General features: G+C 43.1%; 1 protein-coding gene across 3 annotated transcripts in view; it reads right to left on the minus strand.

Annotated features, from left to right (window-relative positions):
- LRRC56 (leucine rich repeat containing 56) overlaps positions 1–22,289 on the minus strand; it is a 75,836-nt gene that overhangs the window by 17,369 nt on the left and 36,178 nt on the right. For 2 of the 3 annotated variants that reach the window (XM_068124051.2, XM_068124050.2), the window contains exons 4-7: positions 19,159–19,219; positions 3,777–3,873; positions 1,106–1,306; positions 268–451 (exon numbers count right to left, since the gene is read on the minus strand). In XM_068124051.2, the coding sequence (XP_067980152.2) occupies positions 268–451; positions 1,106–1,306; positions 3,777–3,873; positions 19,159–19,219 (543 nt within the window). The remainder of the gene's footprint in view (positions 1–267; positions 452–1,105; positions 1,307–3,776; positions 3,874–19,158; positions 19,220–22,289) is intronic. The other variant, XM_068124052.2, reaches the window with a different exon arrangement.

Here is a 22,289-nt window from a genome sequence, read left to right on the forward strand (position 1 = left end):
CCACCTTTGGTGGCGGAGGTAATAAACTTAGATTAAGCCCGAACCAACCACAGACGTACCTTTTCGTGAATACCACCTAAGTTTGACCCACCTCCTGATATCCTCATTCCTCTTCCTTCCCCTCAAAGAGGCCGGGCAGGTGAACCTTCCCGATTATAGCATTATCTTTGGTGTAATTTAATAAACTTTTATGAGTCAAATATCAGGGATATATTCCAGAAAAAGTACAGACAGCCATTTAAAGAGTACAGGACTTTGAGAACTGACCCCATTGAGTGTTTCCGACGTCTGCAGAGCGGGACTCGGCGACTATGGCATTGCGGACGAGCATCCAGTCGTGGTTGTCGTAGTTGTGCTGTGGCGTGCTAGTATCCCCTATAGGTCTATCATCCAGCATCCGCAAATGGGGCAGCAAAGCATGGATGGCCTTACGGTAACTGTAATCACCATCCTGCACAGGTAGAAAAAACCCATTAACCTGGTTGGGTAGGTCGTCATGGCAGGCGGCTAATCGAGAGTGAGGATGTCTCAGTTGTAAATGAATTGTTTCATCGTTTTCTATATCCTAGTTAACATTGTCTTCCAGATAACTTATGGCTCACCAAATCACGGAAATGTAAAAATACCCCAAAAATACCACAATCTGCTAAACTGTTTAACAAAAAAAATGTTTTGCCTTTGCTTTTTGCCTTTTTTGTGTTCCTTTAACAAGTTGTTGCCTTATCAGATTAAAGGGAAATAAATAAAAACTTGTTTTACATGAAAACTAAGTTGAGGGAGGTGGGGCATGCAAAGGGGGTGAGGATGGGTGGGTGGGGATGACATGTTGGTGAACTACTTTGTGCTACCTTCCCCACACACCTCAACCATCCTCAATTTCATTCAAATAGACGAGTAATCACATCAAACTAAAACTGCAACTTGGTGCAGTGTAACGGAGCGCACTGCTTCAACGTGGTGAACGATAAAAGTGCATATTCCTTGAGAGTCTGCCATTGGGCATGGACCCCAGCCAAATTCCATGTATTTTCTGCTTGGGTTGATTGCTGCGTTGCATAGCTCGCAGGTATGTGTGTGCAAGTGCAAGTAAGCAGATATCACTCACAGCAGCGCACGCGCTTGGGGGTGGCTGAAGACACACCGGATTTCCCTCCAGCGTGAAATTGGCCAAGCAAGAACAGAAGGCCAAGTGTTGTACTTGAACGAGGTCCTCCACACAATTCCCTTCAAGGTCCAGAATCTCCAGCATGTTGAGAAAACCCACCTGGCTGAGGTCTGCAATGTTGTTGAATGCCAGGTACAGTTCCTACTGCCAGGTGAGCAAAACAGTTAGGTTGCTCATCAAGATGGACCACAACAGCAAACAGAGATCACACAGATGATGTGAAGCAATGTGGGAAGACCCATTCACTCCCAACGTCCGTGCGGAATGTGAGATTTGAAGCATTTTGGGTCGGTAAGAGGAGTTTGTTTACAGTGTGTTGAAAAATAAATTTGGATTACATCATTTGTTCTTCATTCGTATGCAGCACAAGGCTGCGGAGTAGCATCATTGGGTGAGGGCATGGTTGTGCAGCTGATGCAATGCCCTCTACTGGTTAGGCCAGGAATTTGGAATTTGGTCATGGTGCCAGCTATCTTCGCGAAGGACACCATGAGATGTTTAACGTCCAGCAACAAATTCAGGCAGATGGGACACCCGTTTAACGTCTATCTGAGGGATGGCACACACATTGCTGAATCACCCTGCCTGTGAAACACCGGAATGACAGCATTTAGCTGGGTCGAGATTCAAACTCATGCTAGACTGCTTAGAGGTGAATGTGCATACTCTAGGCCATCCTTTCTCATTGGCTCATTTTGCTCATTTGGCTCATTTTGCCAACCTCGGAAGGCTGAAAGGCTGAGTAAACCCACCTGGTTTTATCTTAACAGCACAACAGGGGCTTGAACTCAGGACCCTAATATCTTAAGCCAGCCACCTTAACAGTTAAGCCAACACCAGGAGCCCATCAGATACCTCCAGTCTTACATCTACGCTTACGTGGACACAGTGGATGGTTTATAGAGTGTGGATTCGAATTGTTAAGAGAAACACAAACCGATTCAGTAGAGGAGTCTATCTATGGATTAAAGGCACAGCATAACAATTTGTCGCAGTAACAGCTGCATTGCATTTCCAAAAAAATGTGATAAACCAAAAACCTATTCTTGTGTCGGAAGGTCGCCGTACCTTCCCAGCCACACTACCTAAACTTAAAACAAGCCTCTAAAAGCAGCCATAAGCTTCATCAATTCACCTGTGAACAACATGTGGGACCACTAAAGGCAGGTAAACAAGCATTACGCCTAGGTCCCCGGTCGGTGAAGTGATGCGAGTTGAGTTGACAAAGTGGAAGATGCAGAAAACATGGAAGAGTCGATAATATTTGCGAATGGGTTGGAGATACACCCACACACCAGATTAGAAGTTAGTAGTTCGTTTATTTTTCAAGATATTCCGCTCACAAGGTTCAGACATACATGGCGGCGGCCATCTTGGATTTTGATGTGGCGACCCAATTTTGAATAGCGTTCTTCCTTATAATTAGATACACCCAGACACCAGATTAGAAGTTGGTACTTCGTTTATTTTTCAAGATATTTCGCTCACAAGGTTCAGACATATATATGGTGGCGGCCATCTTGGATTTTGACGTGGCGACCCAATTTTCAATAGCGATCTTCCTTATGCCTCGATACACCCACACACCCGATTAATAGAAGTTAGTAGTTCGTTTATTTTTCAAGATATTCCGCTCACAAGGTTCAGACATTTACTTTTCAAGATATCACGCTCACAAGGTTTAGATATGGTCGTCCTTCCGAGGTCGGCAAATTGAGTACCAGCTTGCTGGGATGAATGATCCCGGTGTGTACCCTGATTTAGAATAGGTACACCGTATCCCTGCGCATCGTAAGAGGCGACTAAGGGTTGGCGTCAGGAAGGGCATCCGGCCATAAAAACATTGCCTCAAACAGGGAACCATGATTGTCATGGGGCCCGCAAGGCTAACCCCTGCTCCAGCGGGGAAAATGGCCTTAAAACGATCATTCATTCAAGGTTTAGATATGGTGACAGCCATCTTGGATTTTGACGTGGCGACCTAATTTTCAATAGGGTTCTTCCATATGCCTAGTTGCACCCACACACCGAATTAGAATTCGGTCCTTCGCTTACTTTTATAAAGATATTGCAGTGCACGTACGCACGCACGCACGCACACATGGACGCACACACGGACGGAGGGTAAAACCATAGTCCCCCTTTCGCTCCGCGGTGCGACGGGGGACAACTATACCCATGATTGGCACAAAGCCAAACGTCCTTAACCACACAATATTTATCTTCCCAAAATTTGGCGGATTGAGGAAGAGCCAAGTATAGAATGGCCTGAGGCCTGGATCTCATTTACAATGACTCCAAAACAATGACCAGAATTAGTGTTTTTCATGGAAGATCAATCCTAAACGCATGAAGCCATCATCAGGTGGCGTGGCCCTTTTTGAGGATAAAAGTTCAACGCAAAACATAAACGGACTCGTGAATATCTTGTAAAAAGGCATCTGACCCATGCAGACCAAAACAAGCGAGGAGCACAGCGCACTTGGCTGTACCGGCGGAAATGGAGAGGTCACGTCACAAGCAGCATCACTCGGGCGCACCCACAGTCCCGTATCGTTTCAGTGCCGCGTGGAGTACGCGGCAGCTGGAAAAACAATGTCCAGATACTAGCCTTGAGGGAGTAAAGGGCAGAGAGGCCATCCAAATGCTGCAGGCCACAGCAGGCCATCCAGAGAACTTGCAGGTGTCTCAATGATGCCCCAAGATCTCTGCAATGATAAGAGCAACATTGTTTTTTTTGGGGTTTTTTTTTAAACATCTCAACTACGACATCTGTTAAAAATGTGTCTTACTTGCCTCAGAAAATGAAAAACCCCCAAAATGAATTTCCAGAGATTTAAATACAATGCATGGTCACAAAAATAACGCCCCAAGAGCTCCTTAATATATACGTAACCAGGAATGTGCTGCCATGTCCAATAGGAAGATGTAGAGGTAGTGCATTCACCTTTGAGCTTTCTAGACTGTAGTGCATTCACCTTTGAGCTTTCTAGACTGCAGTGCATTCACCTTTGAGCTTTCTAGACTGTACCACATTTAGCTTTGAGCTTTCTAGACTGTAGCACATTTACCTTTGAGCAGTCTAGACTGTAGCACATTTACCTTTGAGCTTTCTAGACTGTAGCACATTTACATTTGAGCAGTCTCGACTGTAGCACATTTACCTTTGAGCAGTCTAGACTGTAGCACATTTACCTTTGAGCAGTCTAGACTGTAGCACATTTACCTTTGAGCTTTCTAGACTGTAGCACCTTTACCTTTGAGCTTTCTAGACTGTAGCACATTTACCTTTGAGCAGTCTAGACTGTAGCACATTTACCTTTGCGCTGTCTAGTCTGTAGCACATTTACCTTTGAGCTGTCTAGTCTGCAGCACATTTAGCTTTGAGCTGTCTCGTCTGTAGCACATTTACCATTGAGCTGTCTAGTCTGTAGCACATTTACCATTGAGCTGTCTAGTCTGTAGCACATTTACCATTGAGCTGTCTAGTCTGTAGCACATTTACCATTGAGCTGTCTAGTCTGTAGCACATTTACCTTTGAGCTGTCTAGTCTGTAGCACATTTACCTTTGAGCTGTCTAGTCTGTAGCACATTTACCTTTGAGCTGTCTAGTCTGTAGCACATTTACCTTTGAGCTGTCTAGTCTGTAGCACATTTACCTTTGAGCTGTCTCGTCTGTAGCACATTTACCTTTTAGCTGTGTAGTCTGTAGCACATTTACCATTGAGCTGTCTAGTCTGTAGCACATTTACCTTTGAGCTGTCTAGTCTGTAGCACATTTACCTTTGAGCTGTCTAGTCTGTAGCACATTTACCTTTGAGCTGTCTAGTCTGTAGCACATTTACCTTTTAGCTGTGTAGTCTGTACCGGGCGGGGTCCACCAAGTTTCGTCCGAATCCATCCACAACTTTTTGAGATATCCTGCTTTGTATTATTTTTGGTCCCATCTCTGAACGGTGAAGAATCACATTAAAAATTCTAGTAGCCGGATCCGAATCCGGATCTTCACCAAAATCTAATAATTTCGTCGGTGCCAGATACGCTACATCTCTGCCAATTCTCTTCCGAATCCGTCCATAACTTTTTGATGTATTTTGTTCACAAATGAACAGACAGACAGGGGTGAAAACATAATCTCCATCCACCTTTGGTGGCGGAGGTAACAAGCCAAAGTCCTTCTGGGAGAATATCCTGTGGACAGATGAGACCAAATTAGAGCTTGTTGGTAAAGCACATCATCTCTATGTTTACAGAAAACAAAATAAAGCCTTCAAATAAAAGAACACCTTCCCTACAGTCAAACATGGAGGAGGTTCAGTGATGTTTTGGAGTTTCTGTGCTGCCGCTGGCACTGGGTGCCTTGATGTGTGCATGGCATTATGAAATCAGGAGATTACCAAGGCATTTTGGAGCACAATGTTGAACCCAGTGTCAGAAAGCTGGGTCTCCGTCGAAAGACATGGGTCTTGCAGCAGGACAATGACCCCAAACACACTTCAGAAAGCATCCAGGAATAGTTCAAGACTAAAACGCTAGACTGTTCTGAAGTGGCCAGCAATGAGTCCAAATCTAAATCCCATTTAACACTTGTGGGGAGATCTGAAAACAGCAGTTGGGAGACAGCACCCTTCAAATCTGGCAGAACTGAAGCAGTTTGCACAAGAAGAGTGGGACAAACTGCCAGTAGAGAGGTGTCAGATGCTTTAGGAAATGTATCCATTCATGGCTATAGGAAGTGCTTGACTGCAGTTATTTTGTCCAAAGGCCGTGCTACCAAATATTAAGTCTCGGGTGTCAATAATTTTGTCAATGCGATTTATTTATATTTTCTGATTTAAAAGGATATATGAAGTTCTGAATGAAAAACAAAGGTTCTGTAATATCAACAGTGAAATAAAGAATTGTGGGGACCAAATACTTTTGTCAATTTCAACTTACTAGCAACGGTACCTGCCCTACGGGTGGGGCTTCAATTGGGAGGCCCAAATGAAGCCCTACGGGTGGGGCTTCAATTGGGAGGCCCAAATGAAAAGGTAAAATATCAGAAATTGAAGGCTTTATTTATTTTAAACGATTCATATAAACATCCGTTAAATCATATCACATGCAAATCATCAAAATCTAAACAGTATCTTACTATAATTCACCAAATGTCCCACAGTGATCGATACACTATGATTGTTATGATCGTGATCGTGATTCGTGATCGATAATCGTTTTCACAATCGCTATGTCGTATGTACTCCCGATACGTGTTTCTTTCAGTTGAAATGGGTTAGAATTCTCTCAAGCAGGGATTCAACCCATGTCCTTATAAAAGGTCTTTGTCCGAGGTCACCGAGTTCGATCGGTGCAGCCGTGCAGCGATCGGTGCAGCCGTTTGTACGGCACCCGGGAAAACAACATCGTCACAATGAAAACATCGTCACAATGAACGTTATGCGTGAGTCAAAACCTGAGAATGCTGGAGACCAAAGCTGAAATTGGGAAAACTAAATAGCATATTTTACTCCTGGAGATCCCAGGATTACCCACCCAAAATATCGTTGCGATCGGTTCAGCAGTTTTTACGGTACCTTCGAACGGACAGACAGACAGACAGACGGACGGACATTTGGTGAATTCTAGTAAGATTTTTCGAGAAAATTGTGAGCTATTTGAAAAAAGTGCAAAGGTGTCAATATTTTGTGGCCATGACTGTACCTTCGAGCTGTCTAGTCTGTAGCGCATTTACCTTTGAGCTGTGTAGTCTGTAGCACATTTACCTTTGAGCTGTCTAGTCTGTAGCACATTTACCTTTGAGCTGTGTAATCTGTAGCGCATTTACCTTTGAGCTGTCTAGTCTGTAGCACATTTACCTTTGAGCTGTGTAGTCTGCAGCGCATTTACCTTTGAGCTGTGTAGTCTGTAGCACATTTACCTTTGAGCTGTCTAGTCTGTAGCACAATTACCTTTGAGCTGTCTAGTCTGTATCGCATTTACCTTTGAGCCGTCCAGTCTGGGTTTTATTCCCTACCCGACTATACACTGTCGGATTGGCACTTCACAGACCGGGTATTGTATCGCAAAGTGCGTAGCCTGGATGGACATTATAGCTGCGGACCCATCTGCTTGCATTGTTCCTGGTGGATATTAAAGAGTAGCTGGTAGGTGTTAAATATGGTGGACAATATATATATTTATTTTCTTCAAGAGAGGGGCTCATGGAAGGGCAAGGTTGAACTGACATTGGGGTAGTGGGATAGTAATTGGGCACAATCAGCAAGGGATTGAATGAACAGATTAAAAAAAAGAGAGAGAGAGAGAGAGGGAGCGAGTGTGAGAGTGTAAGAGTGTAAGAGTGTGAGAGTGTAAGAGTGTGAGAGTGTAAGAGTGTGAGAGAGAGAGTGTGAGAGAGAGTGTGAGAGAGAGTGTGAGAGAGAGTGTGAGAGAGAGTGTGAGAGAGAGTGTGAGAGAGAGTGTGAGAGAGAGTGTGAGAGAGAGTGTGAGAGAGAGAGTGAGAGTGAGAGTGAGAGTGAGAGTGAGAGAGAGTGTGAGAGAGAGTGTGAGAGAGAGTGTGAGAGAGAGTGTGAGAGAGAGTGTGAGAGAGAGTGTGAGAGAGAGAGTGAGAGTGAGAGTGAGAGTGAGAGAGAGAGAGAGAGAGAGTGTGAGAGAGAGTGTGAGAGAGAGTGTGAGAGAGAGAGTGAGAGTGAGAGTGAGAGTGTGAGAGAGAGAGAGAGAGAGAGAGAGAGAGAGAGACAGATAGAGGAAGAAACACTGAAATCAGCAAGACGGTCGAGTTAGGATGGATTAATGGGGGTAACGACGATCATGGGTCAGGATGGGGTCAATCTTTGCACCATTGCAATGACTATACAAGAATATACTGTGTCAGTTTGTGAAATGAGAAAATTAATGAAGTTATGACTCGTCTTGTCTTAGCTTCGCTTTTGCCATCATGACATTTCTGTAGTTGTTGCTCCAGGGAAGGTCCCAGCTTTGACAGTTTTGCAGCGACTTTGCTATTTGCCCAGAGTACCAACACCCTATATGTAGAATGCTCCTACTGAAAGATACTTTGGGATCATTAAAGTCTACAAGTGAGTGCAAGCATACCAAGAACCATCTTATCATCCCCTTCTCCACAATACTGCAACACTTTGACCCCTGCTGCTGTTATAATTTAATATTTACAATCTTTAAGCATTCATTCTGACAGTCGAGCCTTTATTATCTGCGTCACCGAAGGTGGATGGAGGTTATATTTTCATCCCTATCTGTTTGTCCACAGGATATCTCAAAACGTTGTGGATGGATTCGGACGAAACTTGGTGGACAGGTGTGTGACAAAAGTACGAGTTGATTCGATTTTGGTGAAAACCCGGATCCAGATCCGGATCTGAGAATTTTAATGTAATTCTTCACAATTGAGAGGTCGGGCCAAAAATGATATATAGCGCGATATTTCAAAACGTTGTGGACAGATTATGCCAAAACTTGGCGAATGAGTTGGTTAGGTGACAAGAACAAGCCGATTAGATTTTGGTTCAGGTCCGGCCACATATCTTGCCTATCAGTGGGATACGCAATGGAAACTGCTCAGCCTGGTGGAGGTTTGCACTTTTTGGCATGGCACATTTCATGTCATCTATTGTTACTCTCCAATATATAAACAAGAAGACGTCATGCGGAGCACAATACTTGCAAAATCCACCCCCCCCCCCTCCCCAAGAATTTTTTTTCCCATTGATACAGCAAATTGTCCATTTCATCAAGATTTAAATTGACAATCTTGATCAAAGCTCGGGTCAATAGGAAGAAAAGTGACGATTTTTCAGATGAAAAATGATTTTGGAAGGTTGACCTTGAGTTGACCTTTGACCTTTTGACCTCAAAAATAGTTGGTTTCCCTATTTAGTGACTCAATGTGCAAATGCTGTTCAATTTCCAAGTCAATCGGATGAAAATTGACGGTTTTTCAGATGAAAATTGATTTTTAAAATTTGACCTTGAGTTGACCTTTGACCTTTTGACCTCAAAAATAGTATGTTTCCCAATTCAATGACTCGATATGCAAATGCTGTTCATTTTCAAGTCAATCGGTTGAGAATTTACGGCTTCTTAGATGAAAATTGATTTTTAACATTTGACCATGAGTTGACCTTTGACCTCAAAAATAGTTCATTTCCCAATGTATTGACTCAATATACAAATGCTATTCAATTTTCAAGTCAATCGGATTTAAAATGGCAATTTTAGAATTTGACCTTCAGATGACCTTTGACCTCAAAATCAATAGGCTTCTCAATTGGGACGACCTATACTACTTGGTAAAGTTTCGTGACGATCGGTTTAGCATTGTGACCTGTAGGCCGGTGACAAACAGACAAACAGGAAGACGTCATGCGCAGCACGATACTTGCAAAATCCGCCCACCCCCACGCCCAAAAAAGATTTCCAATGATACAGCAAATTGTCCATTTCATCAATATTAAAATTTACAATCTTTATCAAAGCTCGGGTCAACAGGATGAAAAGTGACGATTTTCCAGATGAAAAATGATGATTTTGGAAGGTTGACCTTGAGTTGACCTTTGACCTTTTGACCTCAAAAATAGTTAGTTTCCCTATTTAGTGACTCAATGTGCAAATGCTGTTCAATTTTCAAGTCAATCGGATGAAAATTGAGGATATTAAAAATTTGGCCTATGTTGACCTCAAAAATAGATGGTGGTTGAATTCAGTGACCATATATATAAATCCTCTTAGAAGTTCAAGTCAATCAAATGAAAATTGGCGATTTTAGAAATTTGGCCTATGTTGACCTTTTGGCCAGTGTTTACCTAAAATATAATACGTGGTTGAATTCAGTGACCAGATATGCAAGTCCTCTTCAAATTTCAAGTCAATTGGATGAAAATTGAGGATTTTAGAAATTTGGCCTATGTTGACCTTTTGGCCTATGTTGACCTCAAGTATACTTGGTGGTTGAATTCAGTGACGAGATATGTAAGTCCTCTTCAAATTTCAAGTCAATCAGATGAAAATTGAGGATTTTAGAAATTTAGCAAAGTTGGTGACCTTTGGCCTATGTTGACCTTTTGACCTTGTGACATATTGATCCCCCAAAAAACAGGCTTTTTGCTTTTGACCAACTCTACCATTTGGTGAAGTTTCGTGAAGATCGGTTGAAAATTGTGACCTGTATACCGGTGACAAACAAACAGACAAACAGACAGACAGACAGACAGACAGACAGAACCACAAACACAACCGACCAATATACTTGAAAAATCTTCGATTTTGCAAGTAATAAATCCAACTGATGTGCACGTTTAAACAAAATGTGTGCGCTGTTTGCTTTTACGAATGAGGGTACGATGGATGTTCGGCCTCACAAGGGAGATGTACAAGATCCGGCACTGCAATGATGATAACGTCATTCCCTTTGGAACACGGATGGATACTTCAAAAAAAAACATCCCGATCCCATATCCCTCCGACAAGCCAGCAGCATGAAGCTGCTTCCCTCTCTGTGGACTTACAAAGTATCAGATTCAGCTCTAACACTTGAACACGTCTTGCAGTCCAAGCAAATCGCTCATTGTCATCCCCCCTCTCCGAAACGATGGTCAAACGAACCCACGGATCTATTTCTACAATAAACCACAAGAAGTTCAGTCTATCAAATTTCTGGGCCTCACCATCTGCTACGACCTCGCCAGGGTAGACCACATGTTAAAGCTGGCTTCCAAAAAGCTGTTACCACACCCACAAAGGAGAATTTGATTGGTATCTCCCACAAAGAAGCACAAGTCCAGGGCTTGCTACATTCTCATTGCAGACTTGTTGGTCGTCTCTCAATGACTCCCTCTGCACTTTCATCCCTCCTAAGACGCCCCAGATCATATGCGTTCTTCCGCCAACCCCCTCCTTGTGAATCCCCCCAAAATCCACTCATTGCTCACCTCCACTCCTTTGTTGCCCTTTTCTCCAACTTGTGGAGCCTTTATCCTCGGTCTGTTCAATCCCACTCTTCCCTCTAAGGCTTCAAGTTGGTAAAACAATGAGAGTAAAATGGGTTAGAGTTAAAATGCACCGCAAAGGATCTCTGGTGCTGACATTTCAGGCTTTACCTTTTGTCAAGGCAAATTGGGAGCTTTGCTCTTCCATGAGCCAGACATCTTTTGCTCCAATGCAAGGTAAAGCTCCAAACCTTTACAAAGTTTACGGCACCTAACTCAAAACCGTTTTAGTCTCATGTTTTTATTTTCTTGTGCCGCCAAAGCAGACCGCTATATCTGTACTGGAATTAGCAACTACAAGTTCAAGTTTGTAGTGCACCATCCCCAGGCATTCTCATTAACCAACTGTCCCAGCCGTCTATTTGAAAGTCGATACATTTCCTTCCCAGTACTCTCTCTTCTTGTTGTTCATTCACTCCCTTGCTGCGTCTCCACTGCCCCACTGTCAGTGCGTTGCCTTCTACCCTCTATCACTTTGCTCTTCGATGATTCAAGACATTGCATATTAGGTGGCGGATCTGGATGGTGAGCACAACCCCAAGAGACCTTACTGTTCTGATATATCTTACCAAATTTGGTTTATATCGGTCATGTAGTTTGTGAGGAAAATCCGTTTTAGAGAATATGAGGGATTAGGGGAGGAAGCCCGTGACGTTTGCCCAGGGCCACAGAATCACCAAGAGTGCCCCTGCTCATGGGGCAATAGGTGACGGGATTCCGTTACCACGTGTACACACCTGACTAGCTTTGCAGGCTTGTTCACAAGGAATGTATCAATGTTCTTGCAGTACCGGTTTGTTTTTGGCACTACCCTACTTTCACTATCGTCCTTCGATTGCTCCTCCGCTAATTTTGGCTTTCCCATTTCATCCCTTCACAAGCCCAGAGAAACATTGGATGTGCAGCGACAGAATAGCTGGTATACTAAGACTTGGTTCACGAAAGAGAAGGGATTCTATGAGGGTCATACGAATCCCATTTTGTACTTTTGAAAAGATGTTAAGTTTCCTATGTGGTGGAAATTGCTGCACCCTATATGAAACATTCCAACAGACAGTTATGTGCAGACTTTTGGGGTCAGGAATGTTGAGCTGGCATGGTTTTGCAGCTCTCATCCTGTTAAAAGGCTGGGTGATATCAAAGGGATTTCTAGAAATCATGGATAAATAGATTCATGCCTAGTCACGTGAAAAAGTAAGTACACCCCATGTAAAGTTTTGACTTTTTCAACACATTTCAACATACAGCTATTTGATATTCATTTCGACAATATTGATAGATAAAGGTGATATAATATAACAAATATCATGAAACATTTACATTTTGTAGTCCATTGTATAATTAAAATTAACATAAATACAAATTTCGCATGTGGAAAAAGTAAGTACACCCTTGGCTCCATTAGGTGGTATTGCCCCCTTTAGCAGAAACAACCTCAAGTAGGCGTTTCTTATAACTGTCTACCAGTCTCTGACATCGACTGGGAGAAATTTTTGCCCACTCCTCCATGCAGAATTCTTTCAGCTGTGCGATGTTTGAGGGGTTTCTTGCATGCACAGCTCGTTTCAAATCCCCCCACATCTCGATGGGATTTAGATCCGGGCTTTGACTTGGCCATTCCAGAACCCTCCGTTTCTTTCTTTTCAGCCATTCCTTGGTGGATTTACTGCTATGTTTAGCGTCATTGTCATGTTGCAAGGTCCATCTTCGGTTGACCTTCAACTTTCCGACAGATGGCCTCACATTATCCTCAAGCACCCTCTGGTGCAATGAACAATTCATAGTGGATTCTATGATGGTGAGCTGCCCAGGCCCTGATGCAGCAAAGCTGCCCCAAACCATAATATTTCCACCACCATGCTTTACAGTTGGTGTCAGGTTCTTGTGGTCAAATGCTGTCTTTGGTTTTCGCCAAACATGTCTTCTGGTACTGTGGCCAAATAGCTCTACCTTTGACTCATCTGCACAGAGCACATTGTTCCAGAAGTGCTGGTCTTTGCCTTGGTGTTCATTGGCAAACTTTAGTCTTGCACTGATGTTCTTTCTGGACAGCAAAGGTTTCCTCCTGGCGCACCGCCCATGTAGATCAAATTTGTGCAGCCTCTTTCTAATGGTAGACTCATGCACTTTGACATCAACAGTGGCAAGAGCTACCTGTAGGTCCCGTGATGACATTCTGGGGTTCTTAGAGACTTCTTTCAGCATCTTGCGGTCTACTCTCGGGCTGAACTTGCTGGGGCGGCCTGGCCTGAACAAGTTGGCAGTTGTTTGGAATCTTCTCCACTTGTAGATGATCTTCCGGACAGTCGAATGATTGATTTCAAATTGTTTGGAGATCTTTTTAAATCCCTTCCCAGACTCGTAGGCATCTACAACCTTCTTTCTGAAGGCCTCAGAGAGCTCTTTTAATCTAGGCATGGTGACGCCGCACACTTCAACAACAAAAAGCAAACCAAACTAAATGTCTGAGGTATAAATAAGACAGGTTCCTCCAAGATCCTCTCTAACGATGTTCTAATCATTTGCACCTGAGCTGGTGCACCTGATTCTAATTTTAGGTATTTGAAGTAGTGATAAATGTAGGGGTGCACTTACTTTTTCCACGTGCAAAATTTGCATTTATGTTTATTTAAATTATACAATGGACTACAAAATGTAAATGTTTCATGATATTTGTTATATTATATCACCTTTGTCTATCAATATTGTCGAAATGAAGATCAAATAGCTGTATGTTGGAATATGTTGAAAAAGTCAAAACTTTACATGGGGTGTACTTACTTTTCACGTGACTGTAAATATCCAGGAAATGGGATGCTCCAGCATGACATTATAGGCTGACAGGATGGCCCAGAGGTACGCACATTCGCCTCTGAGATGTCTTGCCTGGATTTGAATCCCAACCGAGTTATAAACTGTCATCCCGGTGTTTCACAGGCAGGGTGATTCATCAATGTGTGTGCTGTCCCTCGGATGGAAGTTAAACGAACACCCTGTCTACTAGCATTCGATGGTAGACGTTAAAGATCCCACGGTGTCCATCGCGAAGAGTCGGCGAGCTCTCCCTGGCACCATTAATTAATTAAAATGATTGTGCCCTAACCAGCAGAGGGCATTACATCAGCGGCACAGCTGCACCCTCAGCCAATGATGCTCCCCCGCAGCCTTGTGAATGAAGAAGAAGCATGACATCAGCACAATCTGTTGGGTACATGTGGCCCAGGACAGATTTATTGAACAAGACTAGCACTTAACTCTTCTGGCGTAGCCATCCAAAACAAATATTACTTTCCATCTTTGGGATGTGTTTGAACATCACGTGAGGACCTCTTGATAGCCAACAGCTTGTCAATGCAACCAACACTTAACCCCCTTAGTGGAAGAGGTACCAAATATAATCTGATGTTTTTTTTGTGTGTGTAGTAAAGAAGGCTCATGGAGGCGATAGACAACCGAGGACAGTAATTTCACAGACTGACAGTGGATAAAAGCAGAACAGGGAGACATCACACATGAATGGACGAGTGGCAGGAAGGGGAGGCATGGGAAGGGATCAGTGGGAGTAGAAGAGAGCAGGGCTGGGTATACGAGAAAGCATGAGGTGATGAAGACAAATTGGGGAATAACATCCACCATCAAGCGAGTTACAGAATCGATTTTATAGACTCCAATTCATCAGACCTTTAAATTCAACGGATATAGGCCTTGTCCCCTGAAGCCAATTTATATGTTTGCTTCATTTCATTGTCGAGAGTTCCATTTTTAAAATATTTTTTTCCATCTGGCCGGACGCCAACTCAATTGCAACTTGCCCTTTAGCTGTGCTGCATCGGAACAGAACAAGAGGGGAAGAGAGGGGTAATTAGTGGGTGGAACTTGATATCCAGGGATCGTATAAATCTCCATTTCAACAACACTGAATGGATCTCAGTGGACAGCAACCTGACCATGAGCCAGGAGTAGACCAAAGCTGAATTGATTCGGCACAGGATCGTTGGCTATTTGGCCCCGGAGGAGAGTGATGAGGACGATGACACCGCTCACCTCTTCCTCTCCAAAAAGAAAATCATGCACTCTAATGCAGCCACAAAGTTGATGTACTGGGTGAAGATGTAGGATCAGGTTGACGTGCTCATACCGATCCACCTCTGAAGGATCAGACAAGATGGCTGCCAGGAAAGCTTCCTCCCCTCACCAACAGATGACTGTTAGACGTTTTCACTGCGTATTAATCAATGACAATCGTTTTGACGTTCCTTCCAATTCTAACCCACACAATTACAATACAATTATATATAATTTATATTCTGTACAATTCCTATATACATCCTGTACAAAAACTATAGTTTTACATCCTATATACATTTTGATTCCAATGATAATGAGAGTTGCATCATTAGAAAGGGCAACTCAAAAATGTTATGAATATCTCCTTTTCTTTTTTTCAGGTCGATTTGTTGGTTCACGAGTTATCAGAGTGACCACTATATTCGTCATGGGTGTGTGTCTGCATGTCTGTCTGTCCGCAGCATAACTACCCGATGATATCATCCGATCTTGATGAAATTTGGGTGGGAGGTTGATATCATGATCTAGTTGTGTCCTGCCTGGAGTGGGCGTATTGCGCCCATTGTGGGCGGAGCCACGCCCGAAAAAGATGTCTTTTAGGGGGTAATCGAGTTCAAGCTACATCTTCTCCGAGGGGTTTGGTGGAATCTGACAGGGGTTTCGGTATTTGGTTAGGCCAATGCCATGTGTCTAGCCCCATGGAGCTCGATTTTTCATTTTCACCCCAAGGTCAAGGTCACAAGGTCATGAAATTTAGAAAAGTCAATTTTTGATGGTTTTATGACATTGTTCGCTTCCTGATAGGGTGAAATGTCGTACATGATCTTATATCATCACATACATCATGAAATACAAGTTTTCCAACAAATTTCAGAATCCTCGACCTTTGACCTTTGAAGGTCACAAAGGTCAAAGTTTCAAAGTTGTCAGAATCGAACCGAATTTTTGGTATTGTGTAGCTAACCTCATAACTGATTATACATTATTTTCTATCTCATTTCAAGGTCAGTAACCTTCGTTTTGACATTTCAAGGTCACAAAGGTCAAATTTTCAAAGTTGTCGGAATCGAACCGAATTTTCGGTATTGTGTAGCTAACTAGTCTCATAACAGATAATACATTCCTATTTATATATTTTCAATGTCGGTTTTGACTTTTGTCATTGAATACCGCTCGCTCGTGAACCATCGTCGTGTCCTGACTTGTTGATTTTAAAAAGTCTCAGCAAAGTGAAGAACGAGTGTTCTATAATAATGGAAGAATATCAGAAGACTAATTACACTGTTTTTGTTCTTGAGTTGTTGCTTCTTCTTTAATATGTAGCACAAGGCTGTGGGGTAGCATCATTTGCTGAGGGTGCCGCTGTGCATCTGATGCAATGCCCTCTTTTTTCCTTTTTTCTTTTTATGTAGAAGGCTCCAGGTACAGACTATGTCGTCCTCATCGAGGCCATGCCAAATAAAAGAGCTGCATTGATAGAGAAAAGTAAAGAAGGAGAGAATAGTCTAAGAGTTTTTGAGAAAGCAGAGAATCTTCTTTTTGAAAAGGGGAAGATCATAAGTGTTAGGAAAGACATGTGAAGGTAAAGAGTTCCAGAGTTTCACAGTGGAGGGGAAGAAACAAACATCATAACGGCCAACCCTTGAGTTGCCAATGGCCACACAATAATCATCTGGTAGGGCAGGAATTTGGAATTTGTTCAGGATGCCGGTGATGGCTTGCCTCCTCTTCGCGAAGGACACCATGGTGTCTTTAACGTCCACCAACGAATGTCGGCAGATCGGACGCTCATTTAACATCCATCACTGGACGGCACACACTGATGAATCACCCTGCCTGTGAAACACCGGGATGATAGTTTAGAGCTGGGCCAGGGTTCCCACTGAGGCTAGGCAGCTTAGAGGTGAGAGTGCGTACCACGAGCCCATCATCTCAGCCCTGAGTTGTGGTTATAAAGCCCTTTTCAACTGCTTTTTGAAATAGCCAGTCTCAAAAGCAGAGGACTAAAAAAAAATCCGTCATTTAAAAACATTTAAATAAAAATTGTTATAAATTTTTTATTATAAAAAAATTGTTACAAAAAATTGTAATAAAAACATTTTAAAACGGTGTAATCTATATAATAATAGCGTAAGGACTCGACTTTGTTATCCCTTTTACGCCGCACCCAGTGACCCGATGCCCACGGCACTAATGGATTTACGATCTACGAACCGCGCTCTTTGTTTATCACGTACAGACATACTCGAAAAATCTGAATTAGCCGACGTTGGGGCCCAAAAGCATCCGATTAACTGCCGATACGACGCCATCTTACGACGCCATCGTATTGGCATCTGCTGGGCGAAGGCGAAGCAAGCCGTCCGCTGATTGGACAGTCAAAGGCGACAGCAAGCCGTCCACTGAGTGGACAATCCCAGAGTGGTGCTATGTCGATTCCTATTACGAATCAATTCATTTTTCAAAAGTATATCGTAGCGTTGTCATTTAAGTAGATTGCAATAAATACGTTGTTCATATACGCACTCTTCATTCTCATCTTTCTTCCTAACTCTTACTCGGACAAGCAAATCCCCTATGCCATCCATAATGGTACACTCTATCCATACACCACATCCTCCCTTCCGTGGATGTTCCACGGGTTTCGGCTAGTATATAATATTTTACTAAAATATCTATATCTACACTTGTATGAAGTTTTTTTTCCACAAAGTAATGAAAGCATTTCATTGCATTCTGATAGATAATTTTCAAAATCGATTAAAAGCGCGAGGGGAGAATAAAGCGCAATGTCTGCTCCTCTCCTACAACAGACAGGTGGATGGCTGAATTATTATTCTGTCGCCTCATTTCTCGTATCGCACCACCTGTACTCTCAGGTAATTGTCCATCACGAACATGACATTTGTACCCTCAGCAGATCCAAGCTAACTCAGCAGCTCCAATCATTTGTCCCCCTTTTCTCTTGACCGTGGAAGCGCCTCGACAAATTTGTCCAATCATCTTTTTCTCTCCAGTCTCCAGTCCTATGAAATGGCGGGCCATCGTAATCTCATGTTCAACCCCATTCTCATTTCTGATCTGGGCTGACAGGATGGTCTCGAGGTACACACACTCGCATCTAAGCTGTCAAACCTGGGTTTGAATCTTAACCCAGCTATAAACTGTCATGCCGGTGTTTCACAGACAAGGTGCATCATCAATGTGTGCGCCATCCCTCGGATGGATGTTAAACGGTTGCTCCGCGTGCCGGCATACTTTGGTGGACGTTAAGGATCCCATGGTGTCCTTTGTGAACAGGAGGCGAGCTATCGCCGGCACCATGGTCAAATTACAAATCCCTACCTTAACCAGCATCTGCAACAGCAGCAAAGTCGCCACCCTCAGCCAATGATGCGACCCCGCAGCCTTGTGCTGCATATGAACGAACAACGAAGAAGAATTTCCGATCTTTTCTATTCTCACCGACTCTCTTCCCATCTTCCCATTTCCACATTTACCATGTTTGTCGACTTTTCCTGTGTGTGTTTCCTGTGTGTTCCATGTGTTATATGCCTACTTGTTCATTCCTTCCCCCATTCTCCACCCTCACTTGCATGCCAACTTTCGCCATGTCGATATTATCCTTCTGTCATTGAGCTCTCTCGTGAGTTTCCGTATTGTAAAAAAACAACAACTGCCGTAACATCTTATTGAAAGAAAATGGATAACATCAAGCTGTTTCTCCTAAAATAAAAAATAAAAACCGAGTTGATGGTCCGCTCCACTATCTTTCACACCTTGTCGAGTCAGAATATATTGCGCTTGTTCTCCACCATCTTAAGGGAATTGGTACCTCATTGGGTTTCTGCCAACAACTCACTGTCGTTTGTTCTGCAATTATTTTGGCTAGTGACTGCACATCTGTCATATTATTGTACCTGACAGAAGAAATGATGCTGTTGTTCAACTTCAACTGAAGAAGATTCGGTAGAAAAGCACCTGTAATGGGTACATTGTGTTATTAAAACCATAGCAACTGTAAAAGAACACTGTGTACATGCTAGGTTTGGAATGATCTAAAGCAATGAGTTTCACATCAAAAACAATCTGCTGATATTTTTTTTAAAAACTTTTATTTCAAGGTGTTTGTGTATTTGCAGGTTATTCTGTCACCGCCGAACTGCAGCACTTAAAAGCCCCAAATTTGGGGTCTAGGTACTTCAGAATCTGGGCAAACCACACGTTGGCCTTGACGTCCACTTTGAGAACACCAAAGGCCGCTATAAAGTGTATATTTGGATGAGAGGTCAGAAAGTGCTGCCGCTGAGCCGCAGGCAAAAGGTAATCACCATGGAGCCAATAACTCCATAAGTTTTCAATGTCCAACATGTCCCGAAACCTCCGCTGGGAAAAGGTCATCCAGCCGGACAGCACTGGGTATCCCCCTACTCCTCCCTCCCCCCCCGCCCCCTCCCCACCTACCCCCTCTCTGAGAAGCTGTTCTCAAGTATCACATTTTCACCTGACATGACCTCTGACCTTTGACGCCAAAAATCTAATCAGTTCATCTTTGCATCATAATATGTTCTTATACCAAGTTTGGTCAAAATCCCATCACTTTAGCACAGTAACAGAATTCTGACCTTTGACCGCTTGACCCCATAATTTAATCCGTTTATCTTTACATAAATACATATTTGTAGTGAGTTTGACTTAGTTCCCTTCAGCCATTCTTAGGTTATCGTTGCAATGAAAACCTATTACAGACTCTCATCTTTGACCTCTTGATGCTGAAATCTAATCAGTTCATCTTTGCATCACAATACATAATTATACAGCACCATATTTCGTCAAAATTCCAACACTAATTCACAAGTTAGCTTGGTAACAATATTTTTTACGTAATGGGATCTCTGACCTTTGACTTCTTCACCCCCATAATCTAATCAGTTCATCTTTGCATCATTATACATACTTGTACAAAGTTTGACTGAGATCACTTTAACCGTTCATAAGTTATCGTGGTAACGAAAACATATCACGGACAGATGGACAGCAGGATGGGAAACCCAAAAACATAATGCCTCAGGCGACTTCGTAGGCAGAGGCATAAAAAGCAGCTTACATTCTCAAAACCCAACTCATAGTAACCTTAAGTCCTTCCACGCAGGGAAAGGGGGCGGTGGGAGCGTCAAGAGATGGCCCAATACTATCCTTCCATATCATAAGCAATGTGATACAATCACTTATTAATTCTTCTCAATTCTCATCTCTGATCATCAGTTCAGTTTCTACTCTGATATTCTACCCCCATGCTCTCACTCTATCCTGACTCAACAATCAGCTTTCGAATGTTCCTGCTTAATCCCCCCTCCGACCCTACTCTAGTCTACTTCTCTGGCCAACCACTGAAAGAGGTTCTGTGCTTCTACACCTCTCAAAATGTAACAACCTATCTTAGATAGACCACATCACTAAACTGGCAAGTAGATGCTTTGGAGCTCTCCACAGAGCTAAGTCCATTCTGAACCATTCAGCGCTCTTTGAATTGCACAAGACGTTCATCTGAAGCATCATGCAATGTGGGTCCCCACCATGGGCTGATACAGATCCTGACCCATCTTGCTTAGGGTGGTCCAAAAAAAGCGAAGTTAGTCAAATCGTTTCTCCACCTTTGTTGTTTTTGTCCACTAGGGTCGATTTACTTGTGTGCGGAATTTGAGCTTGATTGGTGAATATTTAGAGGTCGCCCCATACTAAAAAAATTCAGCATCAATTAATTTTTGCACCTGTCTCTCTTATTCCTTGGTGGAGGAAGTGGAAACTATTCATTTCGAGCTCCGAGACCAACACCCCACCCTTGATGGATGGGGAAAGGGATTTATGCATTGAAGATAAACTTTTTCCAAGCTTAATTCAAGCTGACACCACGAGAAGCCAGGAGCATAACCGATTTGGCTCTGTGCGTGAGTCCTGATTTACATCAGGCAGTGGAACGAAGTGCCCCTTGGAATTCGAGCCCCCTAAGACAATCAACTTCTGTCTGTCCTCCAGACTTACCCCAACAAGATTGTGTCCAGCAAAGCGTCCATGGCCTTTTGCAGACATCTTTGGTTTCTCTCTGAGCACGTAGTTGCCCTAGCCTTTTTCAAGGACAGGGTGACCACAGAGACAAAAGAAAGGATGGTCTGGAACCTACAACATTCTTAGTTACCCGGGCTTCCTCAATGTCTAGAGATCACAAATGAAGTGGAAGACCTGAAGTTGGAAGACCTTGTGACAAAAAGGACCAGTTCCTTCTTTGATGTCTTGTTGGAAGGGGGCAAAGCAAAATCTCAATCTTTTCTAAAGAAACCCCTCACAGACAGTGGACCCACGATATTTTTTTCAACAAACTTCAGGATCCGTCCTCTTGGATGAAAGTAGTAAATGACATGGCGGAACGAGGTATCAACCTGATCCAAAAATACAACGAGACACTGACGAAAGACGAAGAACAGAAACAGTTCGTTCTTCGACTGGTGGAGAAATCACAGAAAAAAGCTCCCCACTCCATAAAAAGCAGCGTTGTCATAGTTTTTCAAGTGAATGGTTGTTTTATGCTACGTGGGACCTCTGATTTATGAGTGCAACAAGGGGCGACCCCATAATATTGTTTTTTTGTGAAAAAAAATTTGGGTGCTTTTCATTTACGTATAAAGGAATAAAATAACCTTGTGGAAAAAGGAAATTTGTTCCTTTGTTTTTTTGGACCACCCTAATCTTGCTCCCCTGGGAGTGATCGAGTTGAAGACTCTCTGTGTTAGGGACATATCTCTACAGGAGGCTGAATCCCAAGGTAGGTTCCTTATGTGTAAGGGATTTCATTTGAATCTCAGGCTAATTGGGGGGGGGGGGGGGCAATATGACCCATTTGGCTCCCCAGCGTCTGACTGTCTGGTTTTGGGAAGCTGTTGACAAAATCTTTGTTTGACCTTGCGTCAACATTCTTTCCTTATGAGCAGCACCCCGCATGCCGAGCCTTTCTCCTTGCTACAATCTGTGAAACTGGGGAAATGTTTTGAGTTCC

The sequence above is a fragment of the Myxine glutinosa genome, chromosome 8, assembly GCF_964187855.1.
Source record: "Myxine glutinosa chromosome 8, kmMyxGlut1.1, whole genome shotgun sequence".
In the NCBI taxonomy this organism is placed as follows: Eukaryota; Metazoa; Chordata; class Myxini; order Myxiniformes; family Myxinidae; genus Myxine; species Myxine glutinosa.